General features: G+C 44.4%; 1 protein-coding gene and 1 non-coding gene across 2 annotated transcripts; both read left to right on the top strand.

The window, feature by feature from the left end:
• Positions 1 to 897: 897 nt before the first annotated feature.
• LOC101112776 (solute carrier family 22 member 6-like) lies at positions 898 to 26,077 on the top strand. The gene is made up of 10 exons (XM_027959620.2): positions 898 to 1,402; positions 9,645 to 9,748; positions 11,913 to 12,067; positions 13,493 to 13,661; positions 14,017 to 14,140; positions 14,298 to 14,401; positions 16,094 to 16,308; positions 16,458 to 16,566; positions 25,287 to 25,490; positions 25,821 to 26,077. The coding sequence occupies exons 1-10, from the start codon at positions 1,034 to 1,036 to the stop codon at positions 25,882 to 25,884; spliced, it is 1,617 nt and encodes a 538-aa protein (XP_027815421.2). The 5' UTR covers positions 898 to 1,033; the 3' UTR covers positions 25,885 to 26,077.
• TRNAE-UUC (transfer RNA glutamic acid (anticodon UUC)) lies at positions 17,247 to 17,319 on the top strand. The gene has a single exon. It is a non-coding gene; the product is annotated as a tRNA-Glu (tRNA).
• Positions 26,078 to 26,349: the final 272 nt, after the last annotated feature.

Genomic DNA, 26,349 nt, shown 5'->3' with positions numbered 1-26,349 from the left:
TGTAATGTTTTTGTCCAGTTTCAGCATCAGAAGGAAAAAGAAGAAAAGGTCCGTATAGTCAAAGCTATGGTTTTTCCAGTAGTCATATATGGATGTGAGAGTTGGATCATCAAGAATTGAAGCTTTTGAACTGTGATGTTGGAGAAGACTCTAGAGAGTTCAAGGAGATCGAACCAGTCAATCCTAAAGGAAATCAACTGTGAAGATTCACTGGAAGGACTGATGCTGAAACTGAAGCTCCAATAATTAGGGCACCTGATGTGAAGAGGTGACTCATTGGGAAAGACCCTGATGCCGGGAAAGACTGAAGGCAGGAAGAGGAGGGGACAACAGAGGATGAGATGGTTCGGTAGCATCATCGACTCAATGAACATGAGTTTGAGCAAACTCCAGGCAAAGGACAGGGAAGCCTCGTATGCTGCAGTTCATGGGGTCACAAAGAGTCAAACAAAACTGAGTGACTGAAGAACAGCAATAAGACTGTGTAAACTTGTTAAAACTTGTCAAAATGAAGTTCCCAAGTTGATACATCTTATTGTATATACTGTCTCAATGAAGCTTTTTTGCCCCTGGCTTGAGGATGATTAAACAGATAATGGGATAGACTGTGGTGGACATTTCCTTGGTTTTAGCTGTTAGGGGAAGGAGGGAAGGAGAAAAATTGGGAGTGGATTGTATTATGATGAGAAAAGAGGCACTGTTGACATTACCTCTGATGAGGGTTCCCTCTTTTTTTTTTGGCCATGCGGCCAATCTAACTTTAGCTGCCCTTAAGGTCCCCTGGAACAACTCATTGACCCGGTGAGTCTTAATAATTCATCGCCTTACTTTCAAGTCACAGTTTAACTTGGTACCTCTAAAAAAGTTATAAACACTAGTTTTTAGTGCGGGTGACTTAAGGCCACAGTAGAACCAGGAACTGATGAACTGAGAAGACAAACAACAGCCTGTCTCCTCCACCCCGCACCAAAAGCCTGGAAAGTTTGTGGGAGCAAGAGGCCTCCGCTCCTGGCCCCCTGCGAGGTCCTACCCCATGGCATTCAATGACCTCCTGCTGCAGGTGGGGGGCGTCGGCCGCTTCCAGAAGATCCAGCTGATTCTGTTGACTCTGCCCCTGCTCCTGACGTTTTTGCACAACACCCTGCAGAACTTCACCGCCGCCATCCCCACCCACCACTGCCGCCCGCCTGCCAACACCAACCTCAGCAAGGACGGGGACCTGGAGGCCTGGCTGCCCCGGGATAGGCAGGGGCAGCCTGAGTCCTGCCTCCTCTTCACCTCCCCCCAGCGGGGACCACCCTTTCCCAATGGCACAGAGACCAACGGCACAGGGGCCACAGAGCCCTGCCCCCACGGCTGGATCTACGACAACAGCACCTTCCCTTCCACCATCGTCACTGAGGTGAGGAGCCCTTGGCCCCCAGCTCCTCCTCCCAACCCCTGCGTCCCCATCTTACCATCCCCACACATACCCACACACACGCAGACACACACACACACAGACTGTGCGAACCTGACCTGAATTTGTCCAAAGACCCTGGAGCTATGAAGCGTTCTGCCCAAAATGCAGGACAGTGAACAGGGATTGGAATTGAGGTCTTCTTGGTAGAAAAGGTTATGGAGCGCCTTGCAGAAAGCTGTTCCCTGCCCCTCCAACCTCCCCCAGACAGAGAGATACTTCTGCTGGAGTTCAACAGTCCACTTTGGTTTCCCTGAGAGTTGGAAGGTGTGGGAGTGGTACAGAGAGGTGGAGAAAGGAGGCAAGCAGAGAGTGGAGGGCAAAGAGAATATTCCTGAGCAGGGGATTCTGGGCTCAGAGTCCTAGAGACAAAAACAATTTCCTGACTTCATCTAGAAATAGCTCTCGGCAGCTGGGGCCAGGAGATGGAGAGCAGCCAAGGAACTAAGATGGGAAAGAGAACAGGGTTATGGGGAGGGGGAGGGTCCTTTCATCTCTAGTGATTTAACACCCCTCCCCCGAAACACACACACAGCCGATTGTAGAGGCTCCCTGGCCTGCTAAATGGTTCATCCGGCTGAATTCTGCACTCTGTAGCTGTCGCATGGATCGTGCTCTTAACATCTGTTCTAGTCAATGGTCTTTTGGTTGCAAGAAAGAGAAGCTCTCTCCAGTCACCTCATGAGGAAAGGGATCTCAGGAAATCCAAGGGCAGGAAACAAAGCGTGTCCAGGCTTCATGGCAACTGGAACCAGGGACTGGAGCACCAGAGGCATCACTATACACTCACTCTATGGACTCTCCTCCTCAACCCATTTCATCTGTGTGCTCATCTCACAAGACGACTGCAGATCCCAGCTGTGACCCATTACCTCTCAGATTTAGGGCCCACCACCAACCAAAGGGGCTTCCCAGATAACTTGAGTGGTAAAGAATCTGCTGCCAATGCAGGAGACATAAGAGGCACAGGTTCGATCCCTGGATTGGGAAGGTCCCCTGGAGAAGGGCATGGCAACATGGCAACTCCAGTATTCTTGCCTGAAGAATGCACATGGACAAAGGAGCCTGGGGGCCTACAGTCCATGGGGTCACGAAGAGTCACACGAATGCACCAGCCAGAACATTTCTGTAAATCTTAATTCAAATTCTTAGAAAAGGCTCTGATTGGCTCAACCCAACACATTGATGAGTAGCCCCCGTCACAATCCTGCAATTGGCTCAGATGTCTACATTTAATCTAATCATCGCACCAAGGGGCAAAATAGTGGGATTATGTGGCCCATTGCCTGGTAATCAGGGCTGTGCAGAAAAGATGACTTGAGACAGGGCTGTGGGTGAACACAATCTCCAGACCTGCCTGATGTGACATCAGTCTGAAAGTGGTAGGAGTTAAGCCATACTTCCCACTAGCCAGACCCAAGACACAGAAGCAGAAGGTGAGTAAGGATGGCTAGTCCTCCTCCCACTGAGCGTCATAAGACATCTCCTCCAGGCATGGTTGAGGGGGAACGCCTTCCTTATTCTCCAGCCTCGACTCAAATTCTAAGACATCCTCCTCCGCCCACCTTAACTTGTATGCTATCAATCCCTCCAATTCTGCTTTTCCATTTCCCTTCTTAAAGCTCTGCACCCTGCTTTCCAAGTTCGACAGTACTCCAGGAACTATTAATATCAACCTCGCTGTTGTTCTTCTGTTCAAAACAACAGGCAGTGTGATCAGAAGCTCAAATTTCTTTGTGGATTCCTTGCCATCTGGAGCAAAGAATCTGGGTGAGTGAGCACCTTAGCTTTCCTTCTAAATGGAGAGTTAGTAGTCATCATCAGTTTCGGTGACTGACAAAGCCAGATGCCCACAATTTTCCTGAGTTGTGGGGAGAGGCCAAGAATAATCCAGTCCTCTTCCAACAGGTTCTGTGTGAGAGACCCACATCCACAATATTTTAATGAACACAACCAGGAGAACTCTTCCTTGGGCCAATAATGCCAAAGGCTGTACCACCAGAAAACACTTCATTAGGATAATAACCAGATTACATGTATAGCCCAGTGTGAAGCTGGACCTTTTCAGTCGTGAAGCAAATGAAATAGCTCACAAGTTATCAAGGGTTGCTTAACCAAGAAGATTAGTCTCAATGAAGATGCTCCACCCAGGCCACGTGGCTGTATCTAGTAGGCACAGCAGCACAGGTCACCTGAGGAAGACAAGTCCCAGCTTGCCCCTTGGAAAGAACTCCCAAAGGGCCCTGTATCCCAGAGGGACACTTCATCCCTCTGAATGCAAAGCAAAAAAAAAAAAAATTAGTATAAGAAATAAGATGCTAGCTTTGGGTTATAATTTTAAAGAAAAACTACCTGAGCTCTTCTCCTTATTTTCTTTTTTAGTATTTATTTGTTTATTTAGCCAAGTCAGGTCTTAGTTGCGTCATGCGAGGTCTTTCTTTGCAGCACACGGACTTTCTAGTTGCGGCAAGCAGGCTTCAATATTTGTGGCACACTGGCTGAGTTGCTCCGAGGCAAGTGGGATCTTAGCTTCCCGACCAGGAATCCAATGTGCGTCCCCTGCATTGCAAGGTGGATTTTAACCACTGGACCACCAGGGAAGTCCCCTCCTATTTCCTTCTGAATTAAAATATTCTGAGTATGCTCCTTGGAAGAAAAGTTATGACCAACCTAGACAGCATATTAAAAAGCAGAGACATTACTTTCCCAACAAAGGACCATCTAGTCAAAGCTATGGTTTTTCCAGTAGTCATGTATGGATGTGAGAGTTGGACTATAGAAAGTTGAGTGCTGAAGAATTGATGCTTTTGAACTATGGTGTTGGAGAAGAGTCTTGAGAGTCCCTTGGATAGCAAGGAGATCCAATCAGTCCATCCTAAAGGAAATCAGTCCTTAATATTCATTGGAAGGACTGATGCTGAAGCTGAAACTCCAATACTTTGGCTACTTGATGTGAAGAACTGACTCATTTGAAAGGTCCCTGATGCTGGGACAGATTGAAGGCAGGAGGAGGAGGGGACAACAGAGGATGAGATGCTTGGATGGCATCACCAACTCAATGGACTTGAGTCTGAGTAAACTCTGGGAGTTGGTGATGGCCTGGCGTGCTGCAGTCCATGGGGTTGCAAAGAGTCGGACACGACTGAGTGACTGAACTGAACTAAATAACTGGCAGCTGCTATCTGAACTGTATGAGTCAGGACTCCTGTTTGCTAGTGGCTGCAGTTCAACTCAAACTAATCTGAGCGTGAGAAGAGGGTATAAAGGTTCCCATAACCCAACCACAAGACAAACAAAGGCAGAGCTGGCTCTAGGGGGCAGGGGAACCAGGGCCACGTGTGCAAGACCTTTGTTGGCTCTCATCTATTCTCTGCATGATGGGTGTGTAACTATGACACAGATGCTTCATTTAACATGGCCACTGCCCATTCTGGGCTCACTTCTAATAACTGTCTCTCTGCTTCACCTTTTTTTAAAGTTTTTTGAATAATTTTATTTATTTATCTTTGACTGTGTTGGGTCTTCATTGCTATGCGGATTTTTCTCTGGTTGTAGCAAGCAAGGGCTCCTCTCCAGTTGTGGCGTAAAGGCTTCTCACTGCGGCGGCTTCTCTTGTTGCTGAGCCCAGGTCCTACGGCGCCAGGGCTTCAGTAGCTGCAGCATGCGAGCTCAGTAGTAGTTGCAGCTCCCAGGCTCTAGACCACAGGCTCAGTAGTAGTGGTGCACAGGCTTAGTTGTTCCAAGGCACGCGGGGTCTTCCAGGACCCAGGATCAAAGTCATGTCTCCCGCATTGGCAGGCAGATTCTTTATCACTGAACCAGCAGGGAAGGCCTCTCTGCTTCAACTTTGAAAAATTCTAGGAAAGACATTTTCTGACCTGGGTCAGGTGCCCACCCCAGATCCAATGCCTATAAGGCAGAGAGGGCCTGAGTTACTATGAATGGCTGGCCAGAGTCCCCCTTTCACTTCTGTTCTGCAGGTGAACAGCAGTTACCATTTCGTGGCTCTGCTTCCTGGTCCCACTGCCACTTGTTTTCTCTTTTTCTTTCCCTTGAGGCCAGTCTCACAGCATCTTTCATTTATCACAGGCTTTATCAAGTTAGCAGTGCAGAGCTGTCCTAGGCAGCAGTTCTCTAAGTCTCCCTCAAATCCACCACTATCCATTCCTACACTTTGGTTCCTTAGGGACAAATAAACAACAAGGTCCTGTTGTCTAGCACAGGGAATTATATTCAAGATACTGTAATAAACCATCATAGAAAAGAATATGAAAAAGAATATATGTGTGTGTGTAACTGGATCACGTTGCTATACAGCAGAAATGAACACAAGTATACTGTGAGGTGCAATGTAAATAAGCTTCGGCTTATATATATATATAAGCACTGTATCAGTTCAGTTCAGTTCAGTCGCTCAGTCGTATCCGACTCTTTGCGACCCCATGAATCGCAGCATGCCAGGCCTCCCTGTCCAGCACCAACTCCCAGAGTTTACTCAAATATATCTGTGTGTGTGTGTGTGTGTGTGTGTGTGTGTGTGTGTGTGTGTGTGTGTGTGTATGAGGCCCAGGAGCACACAGAGGTATATGATCCTCAAGAGTCTCAGGTGTACATGAAGAGAACGTATATAGTAAAAGTCTATGCTCACCCTAAGGTGATATAACCCCTTGCACTGTTGCTTTTACAGAAGACAAGTGCCTTAGGGCAAAGCAGAGGCAGAGAAATTCTTTCTGACTACATATTCCACATTCATTTATCAGTTTCTATTCTGAACTACACCCAGATTTCATCACTAGCCTGCATACAAATTTTGTTCTCTTCTCACTCCTCTGGCTTCTTTTGTTATTTGACAAATCCTTATTTTTCCATTTTCTCTAACATTGATACATCTATTTTTTTTTTTAATTTTATTGAAGTACAGTTGATTTCCCTGGAGAAGGAGATGGCAACACACTCCAGTATTCTTGCCTGGAGGGTTCCATGGACAGAGGAGCCTGGCGGGGTACAGTCCATGGGATCGCCAAGAGTGGACACAGCTGAGCAACTATCACTCACAGTTGATTTACAATGTACTTCATAGTGCACTTGTGTTCATTTCTGCTGTATAACAAAGTGATCCAGTTACACACATATATATGTATTCTTTTTCATATTCTTTTCTGTTATGGTTTATCACAGGATATTGAATATAGCTCCCCATGCTGTCCAGCAGGACCTTGTTGTTTATCCATCCTGTATACAATAGTCTGCGTCTGCTAATCCCACACTCCTAATCCTCCCCTCCTCCAGCCCTTCTCTGATTTCTCTCCTCTTTCCTACACCCTCTTACTTCTCATCTTCCCATTCCTCAGTTCCAGTCTATCTTATTCCTAACTCCTCCCTACAATGCGTCTCCATCTCCACGGTCATATTCTATTCACAAGTTTCCAGTAGGGACTATTAAAATGAAGTCCCAGTTTGACAAAGCCCTAAAATCTTTTTAAAATAAAAGTTATATCAGATAACACATAGGATTACAGAAGAGTAGTTATTTTAATAAAACAGCAAAAAAGTTCATTGCTTTTTTCACTTTTCATTTTATTTTCCAGTTCAGTCACTCAGTCGTGTCCGACTCTTTGCAACCCCATGAATCACAGCACATCAGGCCTCCTTGTCCATCACCAACACCTGGAGTTCACCTAAACCCATGTCCATTGAGTCAGTGATGCCATCCAACCATCTCATCCTCTGTCGTCCCCCTCTCCTCCTGTCCTCAATCTTTCCCAGCATCACGGTTTTTTCAAATGAGTCAGCTCTTCACATCAAGTGGCCAAAGTATTGGAGATTCAGCTTCAACATCAGTCCTTCCAATGAACCCCCAGGACTGATCCCCTTTAGAATGGACTGCTTGGATCTCCTTGCAGTCCAAGGGACTCTCGAGAGTCTTCTCCAACACCACAGTTCATAAGCATCAAATTTTCAGTGCTCAGCTTTCTTCACAGTCCAACTCTCATATCCATACATGACTACTGGAAAATCCATAGCCTTGACTAGATGGACCTTTGTTGGCAAAGTAATGTCTCTGCTTTTGAATATGCTGTCCAGGTTGGTCATAACTTTTCTTCCAAGGAATAAGCGTCTTTAACTTTCGTGGCTGCAATCACCATCTACAGTGATTTTGGAGCCCCAAAAAATAAAGTCAGCCACTGTTTCCACTGTTTCCCCATCTATTTGTCATGAAGTGATTGGACTGGATGCCATGATCTTCGTTTTCTGAATGTTGAGCTTTAAACCAACTTTTTCACTCTCCTCTTTCACTTTCATCAAGAGGCTCTTTAGTTCTTCACTTTCTGCCATAAGGGTGGTGTCATCTGCATATCTGAGGTTATTGATATTTCTCCCGGCAATCTTGGTTTCAGTTTGTGCTTCCTCCAGCCCAGCATTTCTCATGATGTACTCTGCATATAAGTTAAATAAGCAGGGTGACACTATACAGCCTTGACATACTCCTTTTCCTATTTGGAACCAGTTTCTTATTCCATGTCCAGTTCTAACTGTTGCTTCCTGACCTGCATACAGATTTAAGTTATTCCGTTATACATATACCTGTATCTACTCTTCTTTAAATTCTTTCCCCCTTTAGGTTGTGGCATAATATTGAGCAGAGTTTCTGTGCTATACAGTAAGTCCTTGTTGATTACCCATTTTAAATATAGCAGTGTGTACATGTCTATCCCAAACTTCCTAATTATCCCTGCCCTCCCCCCTTTCCCCCTGGTAACCATAAGCTCCTTCTCTCAGTCTGTAAGTCTCTTTCCGTTTTGTAAAGAAGTTCATTTGTACCATTTTTTGGTTCATTTGTTCTTTTATTTTTTAGATTCTGCATGTAAGTGACAGGGAGCAATATTTCTCTTACTCTATCTGAAAGTCCATTGCTCTTTGGAGAAAGTGTTCAAATGCCAGCCTCCCAAATTGTATATCATGTGGTGCGTGCACAGGGTATTAATAGTTCCACGGTAATAATTAAATTCACAAATAAGGACTTCTTTCCAATCAAATCAAGATTATCAAGCAATTATACCTGAAGGATGAATTCATTTGGATATATATTAATACAACCTAGGGAGCATTCCCTAAACATCCTGGTCATCCCAGTCCCTTTTCCTTTTTCTTTTTTCTGTTAACAAAAGAAATGACTTTTAAAATTCACTCAAAAGTATACAAAAATTAGCTCTTACTTGTAAATGAGACACCACACTCATTTGTCATCTTCACTTAATTTTAAAGGCATCTTGTGAGCAGTATGATTTTTCTGCAGGCTCTAGACATGTTTTACTCCACCTTGAAATGAAGTACTTTTAAAATGGGAATCTTTTTTCTAATATTCATTTAAAAGAGAAACAAAAGTTAAACTATTAGTTAAGGTATTCAAGTGCTGCTTACACAAGATTGCAAATAACTACACCCTCTCAGACTTGTTTATGGAAAATGAAGGGAAGGATGCAAGGGTATTTCACAGAACCCTAGGTCAAGAACTTGAGCCCAGTCTCATGAGAGACCGCAGTCAGGTGGTTGAGGAGAACCAGGGCACCCGGACTCTCCGTCCCTACCTCTCTGGCACTGTGCTCTCACCCTGATCTCTCTGACTAGCTCCCTCGTCCTTCTTCCCCTCAGCCCTCCTCCTCTCCCCCTTCCCCTCCCCCTCCTCCTCCTGCCTCTCTTCCCCTGCTTCTTCTTTTTCTCCTCTCCCACTCTCTCTCTGTTGCATGATTTCTCAACTCCACTTCCACGTTGCTCCACATTTGGCCCTCTCATCCCAGCTTTGAGTGTCCTTACAAACCTTGCTTCTCTGAGTCCCTTTTCCAAATCTGTAAGAAAAAGAACCAGATTTTTAATTTTATCAGTTTTCTTCAGCTGCACCCAAAGAGGGACAGGTTAAAGAGCCCTGAAAGAGGGTAAGCGATTAGTGCTCTGAAAAAGGGGAGCAGGCTACTCAGTCATTCCCAAAAATATCTCTTACGTGTTTTGAAATCACTTGAATCATTGTCACCAGGACAAGATGGCAAGAAAGATTGTGTGACTCAGGGAGCAGGCTCTCCTTATGTGCCGGTCCCAATCCAACATACTCAGCCCACTGGGAAGGATGGAGTGGACTGTGGTGGGGCCAGCCTGGCTCTCCTTGACTCCGGTTCTTCCTTCCTCACAGTGGGACCTTGTGTGTACACGCAAGACTTTGGTGCAGTTGAGTCAGTCCATCTTCATGGCAGGGATACTGGTCGGAAGCTTGATGTCTGGGATCATGGCAGACAGGTCAGTAATAAACAAGCCTGAATCAAGGAGCAAAAACATAGCCCCTCTAGGCTGGACACAGAGGGGAGACTGGCAGCCCTGAGAATCCAGAGAGGGACACAGAACTGACCCACCCAAGCCTGACCTTGTCTGAAAGGTCTGCAGAAATCACACAACTGTCCATCAGCACTTTCCAGGTTCACCTCCTTCCAGTTCCTCCTCACAATACCCTTGGGAAGCCAGCATGAATGTTACCGTTAACTGCATTTTACTAATGAGGACACTCAGGTTCAGGGACGCTAGATAATTTGCCCAAGGTGCCTAGAAGGAATCCAGAAAATTATGTTGTTAATTCTGAGGAGTGGGATTGGAAAGAAGAGAACTTTTCATTCTTTGTTATTATACTGTTTGAACTTTTATGGTAGTTCATTACTTTTGTGATTATAAACTTTTTTTTCCCGGCAGCGCTGGGTCTTTTCTCTAGCTGCAGAGAGCAGGGACTACTCTGTGCTGTGAAGCACAGGCGCTAGGCACTCGGGTCTGTCATTGCAGCACACAGCCTCAGTAGCCGTGGCGCATGCGCTTAGCTGGCGCGTGGTACATGGCATCTTCTTGTACCAGAGATCGAATCCAAGTCCCTGCGGACTTAACAGGCGGATTCCCATCCACTGTGCCAGCAGGGAAGTCCTAAAGTAAATATTTAATGTTTAGTTTTTTTTTTTAATACAGTCACACAGCTAACAAGTGGAAAAAGCAGGACAAGAATCCAGATTTTCTGACACCCAGAAGAAATTGCTTCCCCCCATTTCTGCCTTGTATGTGACATGTGAGTGTCACAAAAACACACACAGACCTGGCAATCAATAACAGTGAGGGACCAGCCTCAGGTCTGCCATAACTGTGTGCCACAAGAAGGTTATACCACCTCTTTCAAACTTGGCTTTTCCATCTATAAAATGGAGTCTGTGATAAGGGTTAAAATAGTACCTGCAACTCAGTGTTTGTTATCCTAACCCTGACTGTCTTCCAGGCCAAAGACCAGAAAAATAACCATGGGATGAATAATAAGAGGCAGTTTTTTAAGAATAAAATTTAAGGGTGTACCCATGGCCGATTCTTATTGATGTATGGCAGAAACCCATAAAAGTCTATAAAGCAATTATCCTTCAATTAAAAAATAAACAAATTTTAAAAATTTTTAACGAAGTTTGAAAATACTATGTCACAGCAGATCAAAGACACAAAATCAGCTTTATCATTCATAAAATATAAGCTACAGTCAAATCCATTTCGCAAAAGCATAAACCTTGCATTGGTTTCCCAAGAATAAAAATCCCATAAACCAAGCTCATGGATACAGAGAAGAGACTGGTAGTTGCTAGAGACAGGGAGGAGGGGATGGCCAAAATGAGTGAAGAAGGTCAAAAGTTACCAAGTTTAAGTTACAAAATCAGTAAGTCATGGGAATGTAGTGTACAGCATGATGACTGTACTTAATAATACTGTATTGCATATCTGAAAGTCACAAAGTGAGATCTTAAGTGTTCTCATCACACACACAAAAAAATTATGGTAACTATATCTGGTGATAGATTTTAAGTAGATTTATTGTAGTGCTCATTTCACAATGTATAAATACAGAATCATTATGTTATACACCTGAAACTATTTCACTGCTGTATGTCAGTAATACATCAATTTAAAAATATATCACAAAAGGCTGTCTCCTAACAGGAATGTTGGTTGTTTCCATCAACCAACAGTCAAAGAATCAACCATACCCCAAAGTAGTAGTTCCCAAACCTTGGAAGCATGTTAAAAATTAGGTTTTTAGCATACCTTCCAGATATGCAATAGGCCGTAAGTGGGGCTCTAGTATCTGGATTGCTTTCAACACACCCCTGTGATTCTGATAAAGGCGTGTGACTCCCTCCACAGAGGTTTGCTGAGATGCATCAGGACCCTGGACAGCAGCAATCCAAGGAGCCTCCCAACAACAGGTCCCCTAGATGCCAACCTTCACCCAATTATTCTCCACCTCCCATCTCAGCATCTACCCCATGGTCACATGCAGGCAGCCTCACAAGCACCTGTTAGATTGCCCAGGGCACCAAGGATGAGACAGCCAGGGACACGGGACAGGGAAGCAAGCAATGCGCTTGCCAGGTTTCCCCTCCTTTCACAGGCTGGGCCGCCTGAAGGTGCTGACCTGGAGCTACCTGCTGTTAGTGGTCTCAGGGACCTGCGCTGCCTTCGCCCTCAACTTCTCAGCCTACTGCGTTTGCCGATTCCTCCTAGGCATGGCTGTGTCGGGTGCCAGCAGCTCGTCTATGATTCTGAGTGAGCAGGAACCCAGGAGGGTCAGCTCATGGGGACTCCTCAATCACAGGGGTGCAGTGAACCAGGGAACCCGATAGATGCAAACCTCAGCTCCTTCCCTGAGTACCTGTCCCAGCCCATTCTGACCTATCTGGGTCTTTCCTGGAGTAGGTAGTGCCCCAAGAAAAGAAATTAAGATCATGGCCTCTTTGGTGGCTCTGATCACTTGGGGCTGGAATTCATAGGTATTTAGGGATCATTGTCAGAGAAGGCAATGGCACCCCACTCCAGTACTCTTGCCTGGAAAATCCCATGGACGGAGGAGCCTGGTAGGCTGCAGTCCATGGGATCGCTAAGAGTGGGACACGATTGAGCGACTCCACTTTCACTTTTTACTTTCATGCATTGGAGAAGGAAATGGCACCCCACTCCAGTGTTCTTGCCTGGAGAATCCCAGGGATGGGGGAGTCTGGTGGGCTGCCATCTCTGGGGTCGCACAGAGTCAGACACGACTGAAGTGACTTAGCAGCAGCAGTAGCAGCAGGGATCATTGTAAGGATGAACTAAGTAAAGATTCAGAGATTGGAGTGGGGTTGCTTAGAGAAGCCAGGGAATCCTTTATTCAACACTTGTTTATTAAATACAATTTCAAAAGGCATTTAATTTGTGTCACATCCAGCACTGTGGATAAACAAGTGAACAAGAGGACACTACCCATGACCTTAAAGAGTTAACAGTAGACTGGATGAGCTGCCAAGCAGTTACAAATTGGTTTACTAAAGGCGAGCATGGGGGCTATCCTGGATGATGTGGGAGTTCAGAAGTGGGGTGCTCAATCAGGACTTGGGGAGCCAAGAAATCACCCCAGAAGTGGTAACATCTAAGCTCAGAACTGCACAAAATGTGAGGCAGAAAGAGAGCAAGTAAAGTTCTTGGGCAGAGTTCTAGACAAAAAGGAAAGAATATACAAGTCCCTGAGGCCAGAGTATGACCCCTTGGAGGAAATGAAAGTGCTGCGGAATGGCCTGAGCATACAGCTCATTCATCTCTATTTCCCAGATCAAGCAAAGGGCGTGGCACAGGATCTTCAGCTCTAAATGCTTGTTCAATTAAAACGAGTTGAAGGAAGTGCAGAGCGAGCGGCTGTAGGCAGGTCCAAAGAGGTTCGGGAGAAGCAAGGAAATATGAATGTTGAGGTTGCTGACACTGATTAGGAGCATGCATAGGAATTCAGAACCTTCGAGACCATCCCTACACATACACACACTGAACCTAACTAAATATCATACCATCCTTGCCTTATCCAATGAGGGGCCTAGGGGTGCAGAGTAGGACTGAGCTCACGAGATGAGCCCTTCCACTCCAGTGTGAGGCTCCTCCTCCACCCCCCAAATACATACATACTCACACAACTGACTTCAACCTAAGCTCTGCTCTTCTCCCCAGATCTGGAGTGGTTGCCCATCCATGCCCGTCCAAGTCTGGGCCTCCTGTTAGGATTTGTTCCCACCCTAGGCCAGCTCTCCCTGGCTGGTATGGCTTATGCTCTGCCCCACTGGCGCCACCTGCAGCTGTTGGTGTCTCTGCCCTTCTTCGTCACCTTCATCTACTCCAGGTGAGTGGGACCTCAGTGTAGGGTAGAGTGCTCAAAATAAGTCACAGATGGGTATAGCATCTCCTAGAACACCCCTTCCCTACTTCCTTAAGTATAAAAGCAGAGCAAAGCAAAAAGAATCAATGTCCACACTGATAGGTGGGGAAGACCGTGGCCAGAAAGGGGTAAGACTTATCCCAGGTCTCCCAAGTAGGCAGGAATAATCCTTGAAGTAGAACCCAGAGCTCCTAACTTCAGCCCAGGATTCTTTTCACCCCTCCCAGCTGTCTTCCCACTCTAGTCTGTGCCTTTCTCAGAAACCCACAACTCTGTCAACTCAGGCTAAATTCATGCCACCCCCAAACCCCACCAACAGGTTCTTTGTAGAGTCTGCCCTCTGGCACTCCTCCTTGGGGAACCTGGACCTCACCCTGAAGGCCCTGCAGAGAGTGGCCCAGATCAATGGGAAGCAAAAAGAGGGCGCCAAGCTGAGTGTGGAGGTGAGACCCCCTCCCAAGACCCTCTGTGATACCCCACTAGGGCTCCGCCTGCCCCACCCCCATTCTAGAACCCAGGTCGTCTGGGGCTTCCCAGGTAGGGGGTGAAGGGAGGGGTCCCCAGGGGAAGCTAAGCGTTGAGCCCCATCTATCAAAACAGCTGCTCCAGATGAGTCTGCAGAAGAGCCAATCCCAGCCATCGATGCTGCAGATGCTGCGCTCCCCTGCTCTCCGTCAGCTCTTCTTCTGTATCACCCCACTGTGGTAGGTCCATCCCCACTCAAGTAAGAGACAGACAAACTGATGGGCAGATAAGCAGACTGAGGAAACAGGACAGCCTGGGTAGGTGGGAGCTGAGGGAAGCCCCGCCGCCAGTGGGAAAGGACACGGGTACTCTGGAGACTCAGAGGGCTCCCCACCTGCTGAGGGAGAGAGAGAAAGCCCAGCTCTCCCTCATCTCCTGAGCTCGCAGCTCAGCCAAGCGGCACCACTGACCGTGAGAAAAAACAGAGGCAGCCACCCCAAGAAGTCCTGAGCTTCTGGACCTAAAAGTTCTGTATCACAGGCTCTCACATTCTCCTGAAGAAGTCTGCGCTCTTCTATTGCCATGTAACAAATTACATACTTCACAGCTTGAAATAGCACACACTTATTCTCTCACCATTCCCATGGGTCAGGAATCCAGGCAGAGCTTAGCTGAGTTTTCAGCTTAGGACTTCACATTCTCATCTGGATGCTCAACTCGAGAAGACTCCACTTCTAAGCTCACCCAGGTTTGTTGTTCAGTAGCCCAGTCGTGTCCAACTCTTTGCGACTCCATGGACCGCAGTACATGAGGCTCCTCTGTCTTTCACTATCTCCTGGAGTTTGCTCAAATTCATGTCCACTGAGTCAAAGATGCCATCCAATCATCTCATCCTCTTTCGCCCCCTTCTCCTGGCCGTCAATCTTTCCCAGCATCAGGGTCTTTTCCAATGAGTCAGCTGTTTGCATCAAGTGGCCAGGGTATCGGAGTTTCAGCTTCAGCATCAGTCCTTCCAATGAATATTCAGAGTTGATCTCTTTAGGATTGACTGGTTTTATCTCCTTGCTGTCCAAAAGACTCTCAAGAGTCTTCTCCAGCACCACAATTTGAAAGCATCGATTTTTCGGCTGTTACCTGAACTAATTTCCTTGCAGTTTTAGGGCTGAGGTTTCTTGCTGGCTATCAGCTGGGAGTAAACCTCAGCTTCTAGAGATTGCTCTCAGTTTTTCACAAGGACTTTCCCACCATGGCTGCCCACTTCATCACACCAGCAAGGAGCATCTCTAGAGTGGGTCTGCTAGCAGGGGCCCATCCTGGAAGCTGTCTGCCACTATGTCTTCCTAAATACTATGCAACGTCTCCCTGGCAAGGGGGTCGTTTGCAGTTGACAAGAGTATAACCGTGATCTCACTTGATTTGCACACTTCCATAACTGTTCTGGAGGAAAACTTAGAGGGCGGCAGAGGATGAGATGGTTAGATAGCATCACTGATTCAACAGACAGGAATTTGAACCACCTCTGGAAGATAGTGAAGGTACAGGGGAGCCTGGTGTGCTGCGGTCCATGGGGGTCACAAAGAGTTGGATGAGTGAGGACCTGTGAGTGCGTGCGCATGCACGCACACACACACACACACACACACACACACACACACACACACACACAGCAGGGAACTGGAAGGAGGGGAAGAGGACCTGTTGTGAGGTAAAATTATTTTCTCCTAGGTAATTTTTAAACATATGATAGATAACATTTTTTTTTTAGAATTAAAGGAAGACTTTCTTATCTGCATTCAAAATATAAAAACCCCACTGAAAGACTGACATAAGGCCTAAAGGAAAGAACAGATAGAGCAGTTTGCCAACTGTAATTACCGTGTAGATGTGGCATGCCTATTACTCACAGCATATCCCCTCTGTTCCTGCCCCAGGTTCGTACTCCTTTTCAGCCTTTATGGCGTGGTCATGAGTCTGCAGAGTTTTGAGATCAACATCTACCTGGCCCAGGTGTTCTTCACGATTGTGGACCCACCATTTTATTTCCTGGGCTTTTTGGCCACCAAATCACTTGGCCGCAAACGTACCCAAACAGCCTCCGTGCTGTTGTCGGGGGTCTTCATTGTGACCTGTGCCATGATACCCCTGGGTGAGTACCACCCTCTTCCAGCTCCCGTCCTGGTCCTTCCCCAAGCGCGGCTCTCAATCTGGCCCAAGTCAGCTACCCAGAGGGTGTGAAAAACTCAAGGCTCCTCCAAACCTTTCCCAGCACGTTATCACCGCCTCTTTTCCTTCCAGATCGCATATTCCTCCGCATCACGATGGCCGTGATAGGAAAAGGCTGTTTGATCGGCTCCATGAACTGCCTCTTTATGTACATGGGGGAGCTGTACCCCACAGTAATGCGGTGAGTGGGGGTGTCGTGAAGGAGTCTTGGGGTGGAAAAATCAGGCCCTAGGGTCAGAGGGTTTCCAGTCAGAAAGAGCACAAAGGTCAAGCAATTATTTTTTAAGGCAAGAAAGAAGAACAAAAACACACAGAAACTAGAACAAATTAAAGACAAAAAGGAAGATGGTACTAGTAACTCAAAATACACCAGTCAATACAATAAATGTAAGCAGATCAAACCTACCAGTTAAGAGACAGATTTTTTTTTTAACCTAGGTTTTTTTGTTTTTTTTTTTAATCTGGTTCATGATTTTATCTAGTTCAAGTGTAAACTACATGAACTGGATAAAATCAATCTGGATTATCTGGTAGGTTTAATCTGTTTACATTTATTGTATTGACTGATATGTTTTGAGTTACTAGTACCATCTTCCTTTTTGTCTTTAATTTGTTCTCATTTCTGTGTATTTTTAAACAGATTGAACCTACCAGTTAAAAAACAGATAATCCAAGTGGATTTTATCTAATTCATGTAGTTTACAAGATACCCATCTAAAACGTGAGACCATGAAAATCTTAAGTGTGGAGAAATAGAAAAGGATATACTAGGCAAGTATTAGCCAGAAGACAGGTAGATAGAGAGGTCAAAATAGACTTTAAGAGCAAAAAAGTACAATAGTTAAGAATATGGCCTGGAATTCCCTAATGGTCCAGTGGTTAGAACTCGACACTTTCACTGCCAGGGCCCCAGGTTCAATCCCTGGTTGGGGAATTAAGATCCTGCAGGTCACATGGTGCAGCCAAAAAAAAAGAATATGGCTCTGGTATAAAAGGTAACTAGTCTAAATGCTCAGTCATCTCAACTATAAAACACAAATAATAATAGTACCAGAAATAGATTAAATAGAAAATAAATGTATGAAAGAGAGTCAAAACAAAAAGTCAATCTTTGAAAATACCAATGAAATGGGCAAATGCCTGGTAATAATAATAAATTTTGTAAAAGACTAGACATGAGTAAATATTGGGAATTAAAAACTGAACAATAGATCTAGGGTAGTTAAGATGCAAAAATTTAATTATGTAAGTAAAGATGCAAAAGAATCTATAAACAAGTCTATACTGATAAATTCTAAATTTAGATTAAATTGACAAATTATTTTTAAAAATAATATAGGAAAACTAATTCTAGAATAAATTAAAAATGTGAATAATAAACTTTAAAATCTCATCTCAAAAAAAACACTCAGCCCAGATATAATACAGGTGAGTTCCACCACATTTTCAAGGAACAAACCTTCCAATGTTGTATAAATGATTCCCCAAAACAGAGAAAAAGGGAAACTATGTCAACTACATTCTGTGAAGCAAGGTGATACTGAAACCAAAGGAGATTAGTTATGAAATGAAGATAACAGACCAATGTTACTCATAAACAGACACAAAAATCCTAAATAAAATATTAGAAAAATGAATTCAGTGATGTAAAGAAAAAGATTGTAGGTGATCAAGGAGAGATGATCTCAAGAAAGCAAGGATAGTTTTACATTAGAAAATTCATTAAGGACTTCCCTGGCAGTCCAGTGGCTAAGACTTTGAGCTTCCACTGCAGGGGGCATAGGTTTAATCCCCTGTCAGGAACTATGATCCCACATGTCATGGGGCATGAAAAAAAAAAAAAACACACATTAACAGATTATCATCCCAATAAAATTTAAAAAACAAACCTTTAATAAAAATTAACATCCAGGACTTCCTGGTGGTGCAGTGGTTAAGACTTCACCTTTCAATGCAGGGGGTACGGGTTCCGTCCCTGGTCAGGGAACTAAGATCCCACATGCCTCACAGTCAAAACGTCAAAATATAAAACAGAAGCAAAATCCAATAAAGACTTTTAAAATGGTCCTCATCAAAAAAAAATGTTTAATTAACATCCATTAAAAACAGTCTTAGTAAAACAATAATAGAAGAAAAATTAACTTGATAGAAACAGCTACCAAAAATCCACAACAAATACTATTATTAATGGTGAAACTTCGAAGCATTCTCTTTACATTTGGGAATAAAACCAATGTGCCTGCTATCTCCCTTTTTATTGAACATCATCCTAGAGAGTGTGATCAGTGCCTGGGATAAGAATAACAAAAGAAATAGGACTGGAAAGGGAAAATCAAAGCTATCGCTACTTAAGGAGGATGTAGCTGTCTGTATATAAAACAGATAACTAATAAGAACCTACTGTACAACACAGGGAACTCTACTCAATACTCTGTAATGACCTATATGAGAACAGAATCTAAAACAGAGTGGATATATGTATATGTATAACTTCGCTGATTCCCTTTGCATACAGCAGAAACATAATATTGGAAGACAGCTATACTCCAATGAAAATTAATTTTAAAATATACATATAAAAATCTAAAATTATTAGACCTAGTAAAGTTTGGCAAGGTGACTGGATACAAGGTCGATAAATGAAAGATCAAGGGACTTCCCTGATGGTCCAGTGGCTAAGACTCCACCCTCTCAATGCAGGGTGCCCAGGTTCAACCCTGGGTCAGGGGACCAGATCCCACTGCTGCTGCTGCTAAGTCGCTTCAGTCGTGTCCGACTCTGTGCGACCCCATAGACGGCAGCCCACCAGGCTGTCCCGTCCCTGGGATTCTCCAGGCAAGAACACTGGAGGGGGTTGCCATTTCCTTCTCCAATGCATGAAAGTCTCTTAACTAAGAGTTCATGTGCCGCAACTAAGTCCTGGTGCAGCCAAATAAATAAATAAATATTATAACTAAATAATCAATTGCAGTCTCTACTCTTCCAAAAGAGATTTTTTTAATTCCTATATCAATAAAAATGTTTAAATATATTAAAATATATATTAAATAAAATGTAAATAAATGTATTATGTGCAGGGATAGGAAATCTCATAATGTCAACTCCTAATTGACATAAGTTGATATTAAAATGTCAATGGTTCCAATATTGATTTATAAATTCAATGCAATTCTGATGAAAATCCCAATGGATATTTTCAAGAAACCAGCAGGTAAATTCTAAAATGTATATATAAAAGTACTGTGGGCCAAGTATAACTAAGGTACTTTTTTAAAAAGGACAGAAGGAAAGGACTTGCCCTATTATAAATTCTTGCTAAAAAATTGTAGTAATTGAAATAGCGGATGTCAGAGCAGGAAAGGACAAATTGTCCAATGGAAAAGAATAGCAAGCCCCAAAACAGACCCACTGGGAAAAACACTGACTGGATAAAGCCTGGACTACTGAACAACTTATTCCAGGACATCTGGGCTTTCCTGGTGGCTCAGTAATAAAGAATCTGCCCACAATACAGGAGACACAGTTTCGATCCCTTGGTTGGGAAGATCCCCTGGAGAAGGAAATGACAACCCACTCCACTGTTCTTGCCTGCGAAATCCCATGGACAGAGGAGCCTGGTGGGCTATAATCCATGGGGTTGCAAGAGTCAGACGTGACAACAACTAAACCACCCACCACCGACAGGACACCTATTTACCTATATGAGAAATAAATAAAATGCAATCCATATTTCAACCTTAAAGAAAAATTAATTTCTGCTGAAGAGGGGAGGATTTCTGAAGACATTCTTTAAAAAGGCTAACCAAAAAAGAAACACTAATAAATTTTTCTATGTTAGATTTTTTTTTTCCTCCTGGCCATTTGTTTCACCATAAACAAGGTGAAAAGAGAAAAAGAAGGTATTCACAAGGATTTGTACACAGCATTTATAAAGAACTTCTGGAAATCAATGAGAGGAAAAGACTATTTCCATTAAAGTAACAGAATAACATTGACAATAATCCCCCAAAATATAAAGTATTTTTAAATATCCTTGAAGTATTTTTAAATCTCCACCAAGGAGCTGGAATAAGAGTCCTGGAAAACTAGGCCAGCCATCTAAGGGCAATTGGGAATTGGGAGCCTGGAGAGGTAAGCAGAGCACCTGAGCAAGCACTACAGATAAGGAAGAAAGTCATACGCATTCTCTCTGATCTCAGAATCAACTGTTTAACACAGTACTGGGGATCTTGGACAACACTGCTGTATTCAGAAATAAAAAGAAATAAGAAATTTGGTGTCCTTAGTGCAGGGGAGACAGGTTCGATCCCTAGTCAGGGAAGATTTCACATGCTATGAAGCAACTAAAGCCCATGAGCCACAACTACGGAATCCCATACACCTAGAACCTATTCTCTGAAACAAGAGACGCCACTGCAATGAAAAGCCCCCCACTGCAACAAGCAGTAGCCCCCACTTGCCGCAACTAGAGAAAGCCTGAGTGCACCAACGAAGACACAGCACAGCCAAAAATAAATAAATTTTAATAAAAATTAAAAGAGGAGTGTTTACAACATCATTATTTAGAGAGATTATGACCGTCAACCTAAATAAACCAATAAAATCAACATGTGTGTGCTTAGTCGCTGTCGTGTCTGACTCTTTTCAACCCCATGGACTTCAGCCCATCCAGCTCCTCTGTCCATGGGGATTCTCCAGGCAAGAATACTGGAGTGGGTTGCCATGCCCTCCTCCAGAGGATCTTGCTGACCCAGGAATCAAACCCAGGTCTCCCAATTTGTAGGTGGTCTGAGCCACCAGAATCAATAAACAAAACTAATAAGAGTTTAGCAGGATGGTGGTTACAAAATCAAGTTACCAAATGTCAAGAGCAATAACATAGAGGCTATACCCTAGAAGCAGTAATCTAGAGAAAAAATCCAGAAGATAACCTAGAAAATCTTTGACAATGAAGACACTGTTCAGAAAAGCACCTAAAGCAAGATATTATCAAGAAATTAACAGAGGACACCCAAGACTTTCATTGAGAAGTTTCCTGAAACCTTCTTAAGATATAAAGATTATATGAGATGAGATGGCTGGACGGCATCACTGACTTAGTGGATTCAGTGTGAGCAAACTCTGGGAGATGGTGAAGGACAGGGAAGTCTTGTGTGCTGCAGTCCATGGGGTTGCCAAGAATCAGACATGACTTAGCAACTGAACAACAATGATTATATTGATAAAAAGGACTCAACAATTAAGATGGGGAATAAAAAGGCCTTTCAAGTACAAATGATAATAGAGGGTGAGGGTCATGAACTGAGCTTTATAATTAACTCAACCCTCTGCTTCTGGGGTTCAAAAAAAAATGTAGAAAAAGAGAGAGTGACTAGGTCGGTACTCTAGATAATATGATCTGGGTAGGTCTCCTCTGTAAGGAAGGTAAACAGTAAAGAATAAATGAGGAAAGAAAGGGATAGGGTGAAAGATAAGAACTGGGTAGTCAGGACCCATCACATAAGAATTTAGAAAGAAGTCAGATTTTATTCTAGCCTGATGAGATATCACTGATGATTTTAAGCAGAGGGTGTAAGGATCTGAGTCAGTTTTTAAAGATCACTTTGTGGGAATTTGGGGTTGACATATATACACTATTGGTTTTATCTGTTGTTATCCAGTCACTAAGTTGTGTCCAACTCTTTGGGACCCCATGGACTGCAGCATGCTAGGCTCCCCTGTCCTTCACTATCTCCCAGAGTTTGCCCAAATTCATGTCCATTGAGTCAGTGACGCCATCTAACCATCTCATCCTCTGCCATTCACTTCTCCTCCTGCCCTCAATCCTTCCCAGTCTCAGGGTCTTTTCCAATGAATTGGTTATTTGCATCAGGTGGCCAAAGTATTAGAGCTTCAGCATCAGTCCTTACGATGAATATTCAAGGTTGATTTCCTTTAGGATTGACTGGTTTGATCTCCTTGCAGCCCAAAGGACTCTCAAAAGTCTTCTCCAGCACCACAGTTTGAAAGCATCATTTCTTTGATGCTCAGCCTTCTTATGATCCAACTCTCACATCCACACATGACTACTGGAAAAACCATAGCTTTAACCATATGGATCTTTGTTCACAGTGATGTCTCTGCTTTCTAATACATTGTCTAGGTTTGTCATAGCTTACCTTCCAAGGAGCAAGTGTCTGTTAATTTCATGGCTGTAGTCACTGTCCACAGTGATTTTGGAGCCCAAGAAAATAAAATCTGTCACTGCTTCTCCCCTTCTATTTGTCATGAAGTGATGGGACTGGCTGCCATGATCTTAGTGTTTTGAATGTTGAGTTTTAAGCTAGCTTTTTCACTCTCCTCTTTCACCCTCATCAAAAGCCTCTTTAGTTCCTCTTCATTTTCTGCCACTAGAGTAGCATCATCTGCATAGCTGAGGTTGTTGATATTTCTCCTGGCAATCTTATTTCAGCTTGTGACTCATACAGCCAAGCATTTCACATGATGTACTCTGCACAGAAGTTAAATAAGCAGGGTGACAATATACAGACTTGACACACTCTTTTCCCAGTTTTGAACCAGTCCATTGTTCCATGTCTAGCTCTAACTGTTGCTTATTTACCCACATACAGATTTCTCAGGAGACAGGTAAGGTGGTCTCTTTAAGAATTTTCCAGTTTTTTGTAATCCATACAGTCAAAGTCTTTAATCAATGAAGCAGGAGCAGATGTTTTTCTGGAATTCCCTTGCTTTCCCTATAATGTAGCAAATGCTGGCAATTTGATCTCTGGTTTTTCTGTTTCCTGAACCCAGCTTGTACATCTGGAGGTTCTCAGTTCACATACTGCTGAAGTCTGGCTTGAAGTATTTTCAGCATAACCTTCCTAGCATCTGAAATGAACACAATTGTATGATAGTTTGGACATTCTTTGGCATTGCCCTTCTTTGGGATTGGAATGAAAACTGACCTTTTCCAGTCCTGTGGCCACTGAGGAGTTTAATCTCTTCGACTTCTGTTAGGTCCTTACCATTTCTGTGCTTTATCATGCCAATCCTTCCATGAAATGTTCCCTTGATATCTCCAGTTTTCTTGAAGAGATCTCTAGTATTTCCCATTCTGCTGTTTTGCTCTACTTCTTTGCATTGTTCGTTAAAGAAGGCCTTCTTATCTCTCCTTGATGTTCTCTGGAACTCAGCTTTCAGTTGGATGTATCTTTCCCTTTCTTCTTTACCTTTCACTTCTCTTCTTTCCTCAGCTATTTCTAAAGCCTCCTCTAAAAGAAGACAACCATTTTGCCTTCTTGGATTTTTCTTTGGTATGGTTTTGGTCACTGCTTCCTGTACAATGTTACAAAATGTCCATACATAGTTCTTCAGGCAGTCTATCAGATCTAATCCCTTGAATCTATTCATTACCTCCACTGTTTACTCATAGGGATTTAAGTCATACCTGAATGGCCTACACTATTGACACTATATATAAACAGATAACAAATGAGAACCTCCTATATAGCACAGAGAACTCAACTTGGTGCTCTGTGATGACCTAAATAAGAAAGAAATCCAAAAAGGACAAGGCATACATATATATATATGGCTTGTTCACTTTGCTGTACAGCCAAAAATGACATAGCAGTGCAAAGAAACTATAATCCAATTTTTAAAAATAAATAAAGATCACTTTGGCTTCCTCGTGGGGAATAGACTGGGAATAGAAGGGCCCAGAGTAGAAATAGGGCAACTCTCCTGGTGGTCCAGTAGCTAAGACTCCCAATGCACTGGGTCCTGGTTCGATCTCTGATCAGGGAACTAGATCCCACAAGCTGCAACAAAGATCGAAGATCCCGAGTGTCGCAACTAAAACCCATCCCAGTCAAATGAAATAATTAAAAAAAAAAAAAGAAGTAGAAATGGGACAACCAGCCAGGAGCTTACTGCAATGGCACTGGCAAGAGGTGAAAATGACTCATCGTAACCTGGGGCTTCCCTAGGGGCTCAGTTGGTGAAGAATCTGCCTGCAGTGCAGGAGACCCGGGTTCGATCCCTGGGTTGAGAAGATAACCTGGAGAGGAGAATGGCTACCCACTCCAGTATTCTTGCCTGGAGAATCCCACGGACAGAGGAGCCTGGCAGGCTACTGTCCTTGGGGTCACAAGGACATGACTGAGTGACTAGCCACTTTCACAACCTGGTAGACAGTGGTTGTGGAGATGGAGAGCAGGGAGCTGATTCTGAATGTGTTTTGGAGGAAGAGCCATCCAAGGATGTGGGGAAATAAGGGAACAGGAGTCATCAGGATGATTACTAGATACTTGAGCAACTGGGTCATTCAACGTGCCCATCGATGTGCCAGGATGGGGAATCTGAGCAAAGAGCAGACGTCGAGATAGAAATGAAGAATTCTTGGCATGTAAAATTTGAGGGGCCTTTTAGACACCCAAAATGAAAGTGTTGGGTAGGAAGCTGGATATGAGGTCTGCAGCTTGGGGAAGAGGTTGGTTGGGGGGTTGTTCACGGTTATACAGTAAGTTCAAATTGGAACCGGAACCCTGGCTTCTTGGTTCTGAAAACAGTTACTATCAACTTTCCTTTTAGCCAGCCAGGGTAAGTGCATTCCTGTGAAAAACAAGTGAAAGTGTTAGTTGCTCAGTCATGTCCAGCTCTTTGTGCCCCCATGGAGTGCAGCCCACCAGGCTCCTCTGTCCATGGAATTCTCCAGGCAAGAATACTGGAGTGGGTTGCCATTCCCTTCTCCAGGGGATCTTCCCAACCCAGGGGTCAAGCTCTTATCTTCTGCATTGCAGGCAGATTCTTTACCATCTGAGCCACCAGGGAGGACTGTGAAAGAAGAAAACACGATTGACAGGCAGAGTTAGGGCACCCACAAACCTCACTGGCCTCACCGGGGTGCTCTCCCTGCAGGCAGAGAGGTGTGAATGTGACAAACTGCTTGGCCAACATAGGCAGCATTCTGAGCCCGCTGGTGGGCATGACCTCCGACCTCTACCCTTCCCTGCCTCTCTTCATCTATGGAGGGGTCCTCGTGGCTGCCTGCCCCATCACTGCCCCCCTGCCAGAGACGCTGGGGCTGCCGCTGCCCAACACACTCCAAGACCTGGAGAGAAGGTAGGCTTCCCCCCATACCCTCAGAGCTCTAGGACCACACAAATCGTTGATCCAGTCCATTTAACAAAAAAAGGAAAAATAAGATTCAGGGGAGACCAGGGACTTAGTTGGGGTCATTCAGCTAGACTCTGGTGGAGCCAAGGCCAGAATCCAGGCCTCTGGCTCCCTGGTCCTGTTTTCACAGATAGGCAGAGTCCCCTAGAATCCTTTCTGGGACTCTCAACTCTTGGAAACAGTGGGAGATTTGGACATAAAGTGGGACAACTGAGCACAAACCTAAAAAGGATCCCCCATCTCTACTCCCACACCCTGCTTCTCCGTCCCCCATAGGTGGAAAGAGAAATCGGGGCAGAAGCAGCAGGAGCAGCAGATGGTCCCACTCCAGTCCTCCTGAGAACCGAGCAGGGGCAGCGGGTGGACGGAGTCCCTGCATCTCCACACCAGGAGGAGGAACGGAGAAATGGCGGCCAGGGGAGGATGGGAGGGGCGTCTACGGGACCTCTGGTTCCAGAGAATGCTTCCCCGGGGCCCCCACTCCCAGCCAGACCCATCCTATCCTTTCATTAAAAACAGCTATGCACATAAAATGATTTTGTTATATATATATATATATTCTTTTTCAGATTCTCTTCCATTACAGGTTATTATGAGATAATGAATACAGGTCCCTCTGCTATACTGCAGGCCTTTGCTGCCGCTGCTGCTGTTCATTCGCTAAGTCCTGTCCAACTCTTTGTGACCCCATGGACTGCAGCGGGTTTCTCTGCAATTGCCTGGCTTCTCTGTCCTTCACTATCTCCCGGAGTTTGCTCAAATTCACGTCTACTGAGTCATGATACTATCCAACCATCTCATCCTC

Source organism: Ovis aries, chromosome 21, assembly GCF_016772045.2.
Source record: "Ovis aries strain OAR_USU_Benz2616 breed Rambouillet chromosome 21, ARS-UI_Ramb_v3.0, whole genome shotgun sequence".
Lineage (NCBI taxonomy): Eukaryota > Metazoa > Chordata > Mammalia > Artiodactyla > Bovidae > Ovis > Ovis aries.
The sequence above is the reverse complement of the archived record's forward strand: the minus strand, read 5'-3'. Positions and strand labels throughout refer to the sequence as shown.

What these genes read in the sequence shown, in the direction of transcription:
- LOC101112776 (XM_027959620.2), top strand. Translation starts at nt 1,034, where the DNA reads ATGGCATTCAATGACCTCCTGCTGCAGGTGGGGGGCGTCGGCCGCTTC. An exon ending in TCTGGGATCATGGCAGACAG is followed by an intron (nt 9,749 to 11,912) that starts GTCAGTAATAAA and finishes CTCCTTTCACAG; the next exon opens with GCTGGGCCGCCTGAAGGTGC. An exon ending in CAGCTCGTCTATGATTCTGA is followed by an intron (nt 12,068 to 13,492) that starts GTGAGCAGGAAC and finishes TCTTCTCCCCAG; the next exon opens with ATCTGGAGTGGTTGCCCATC.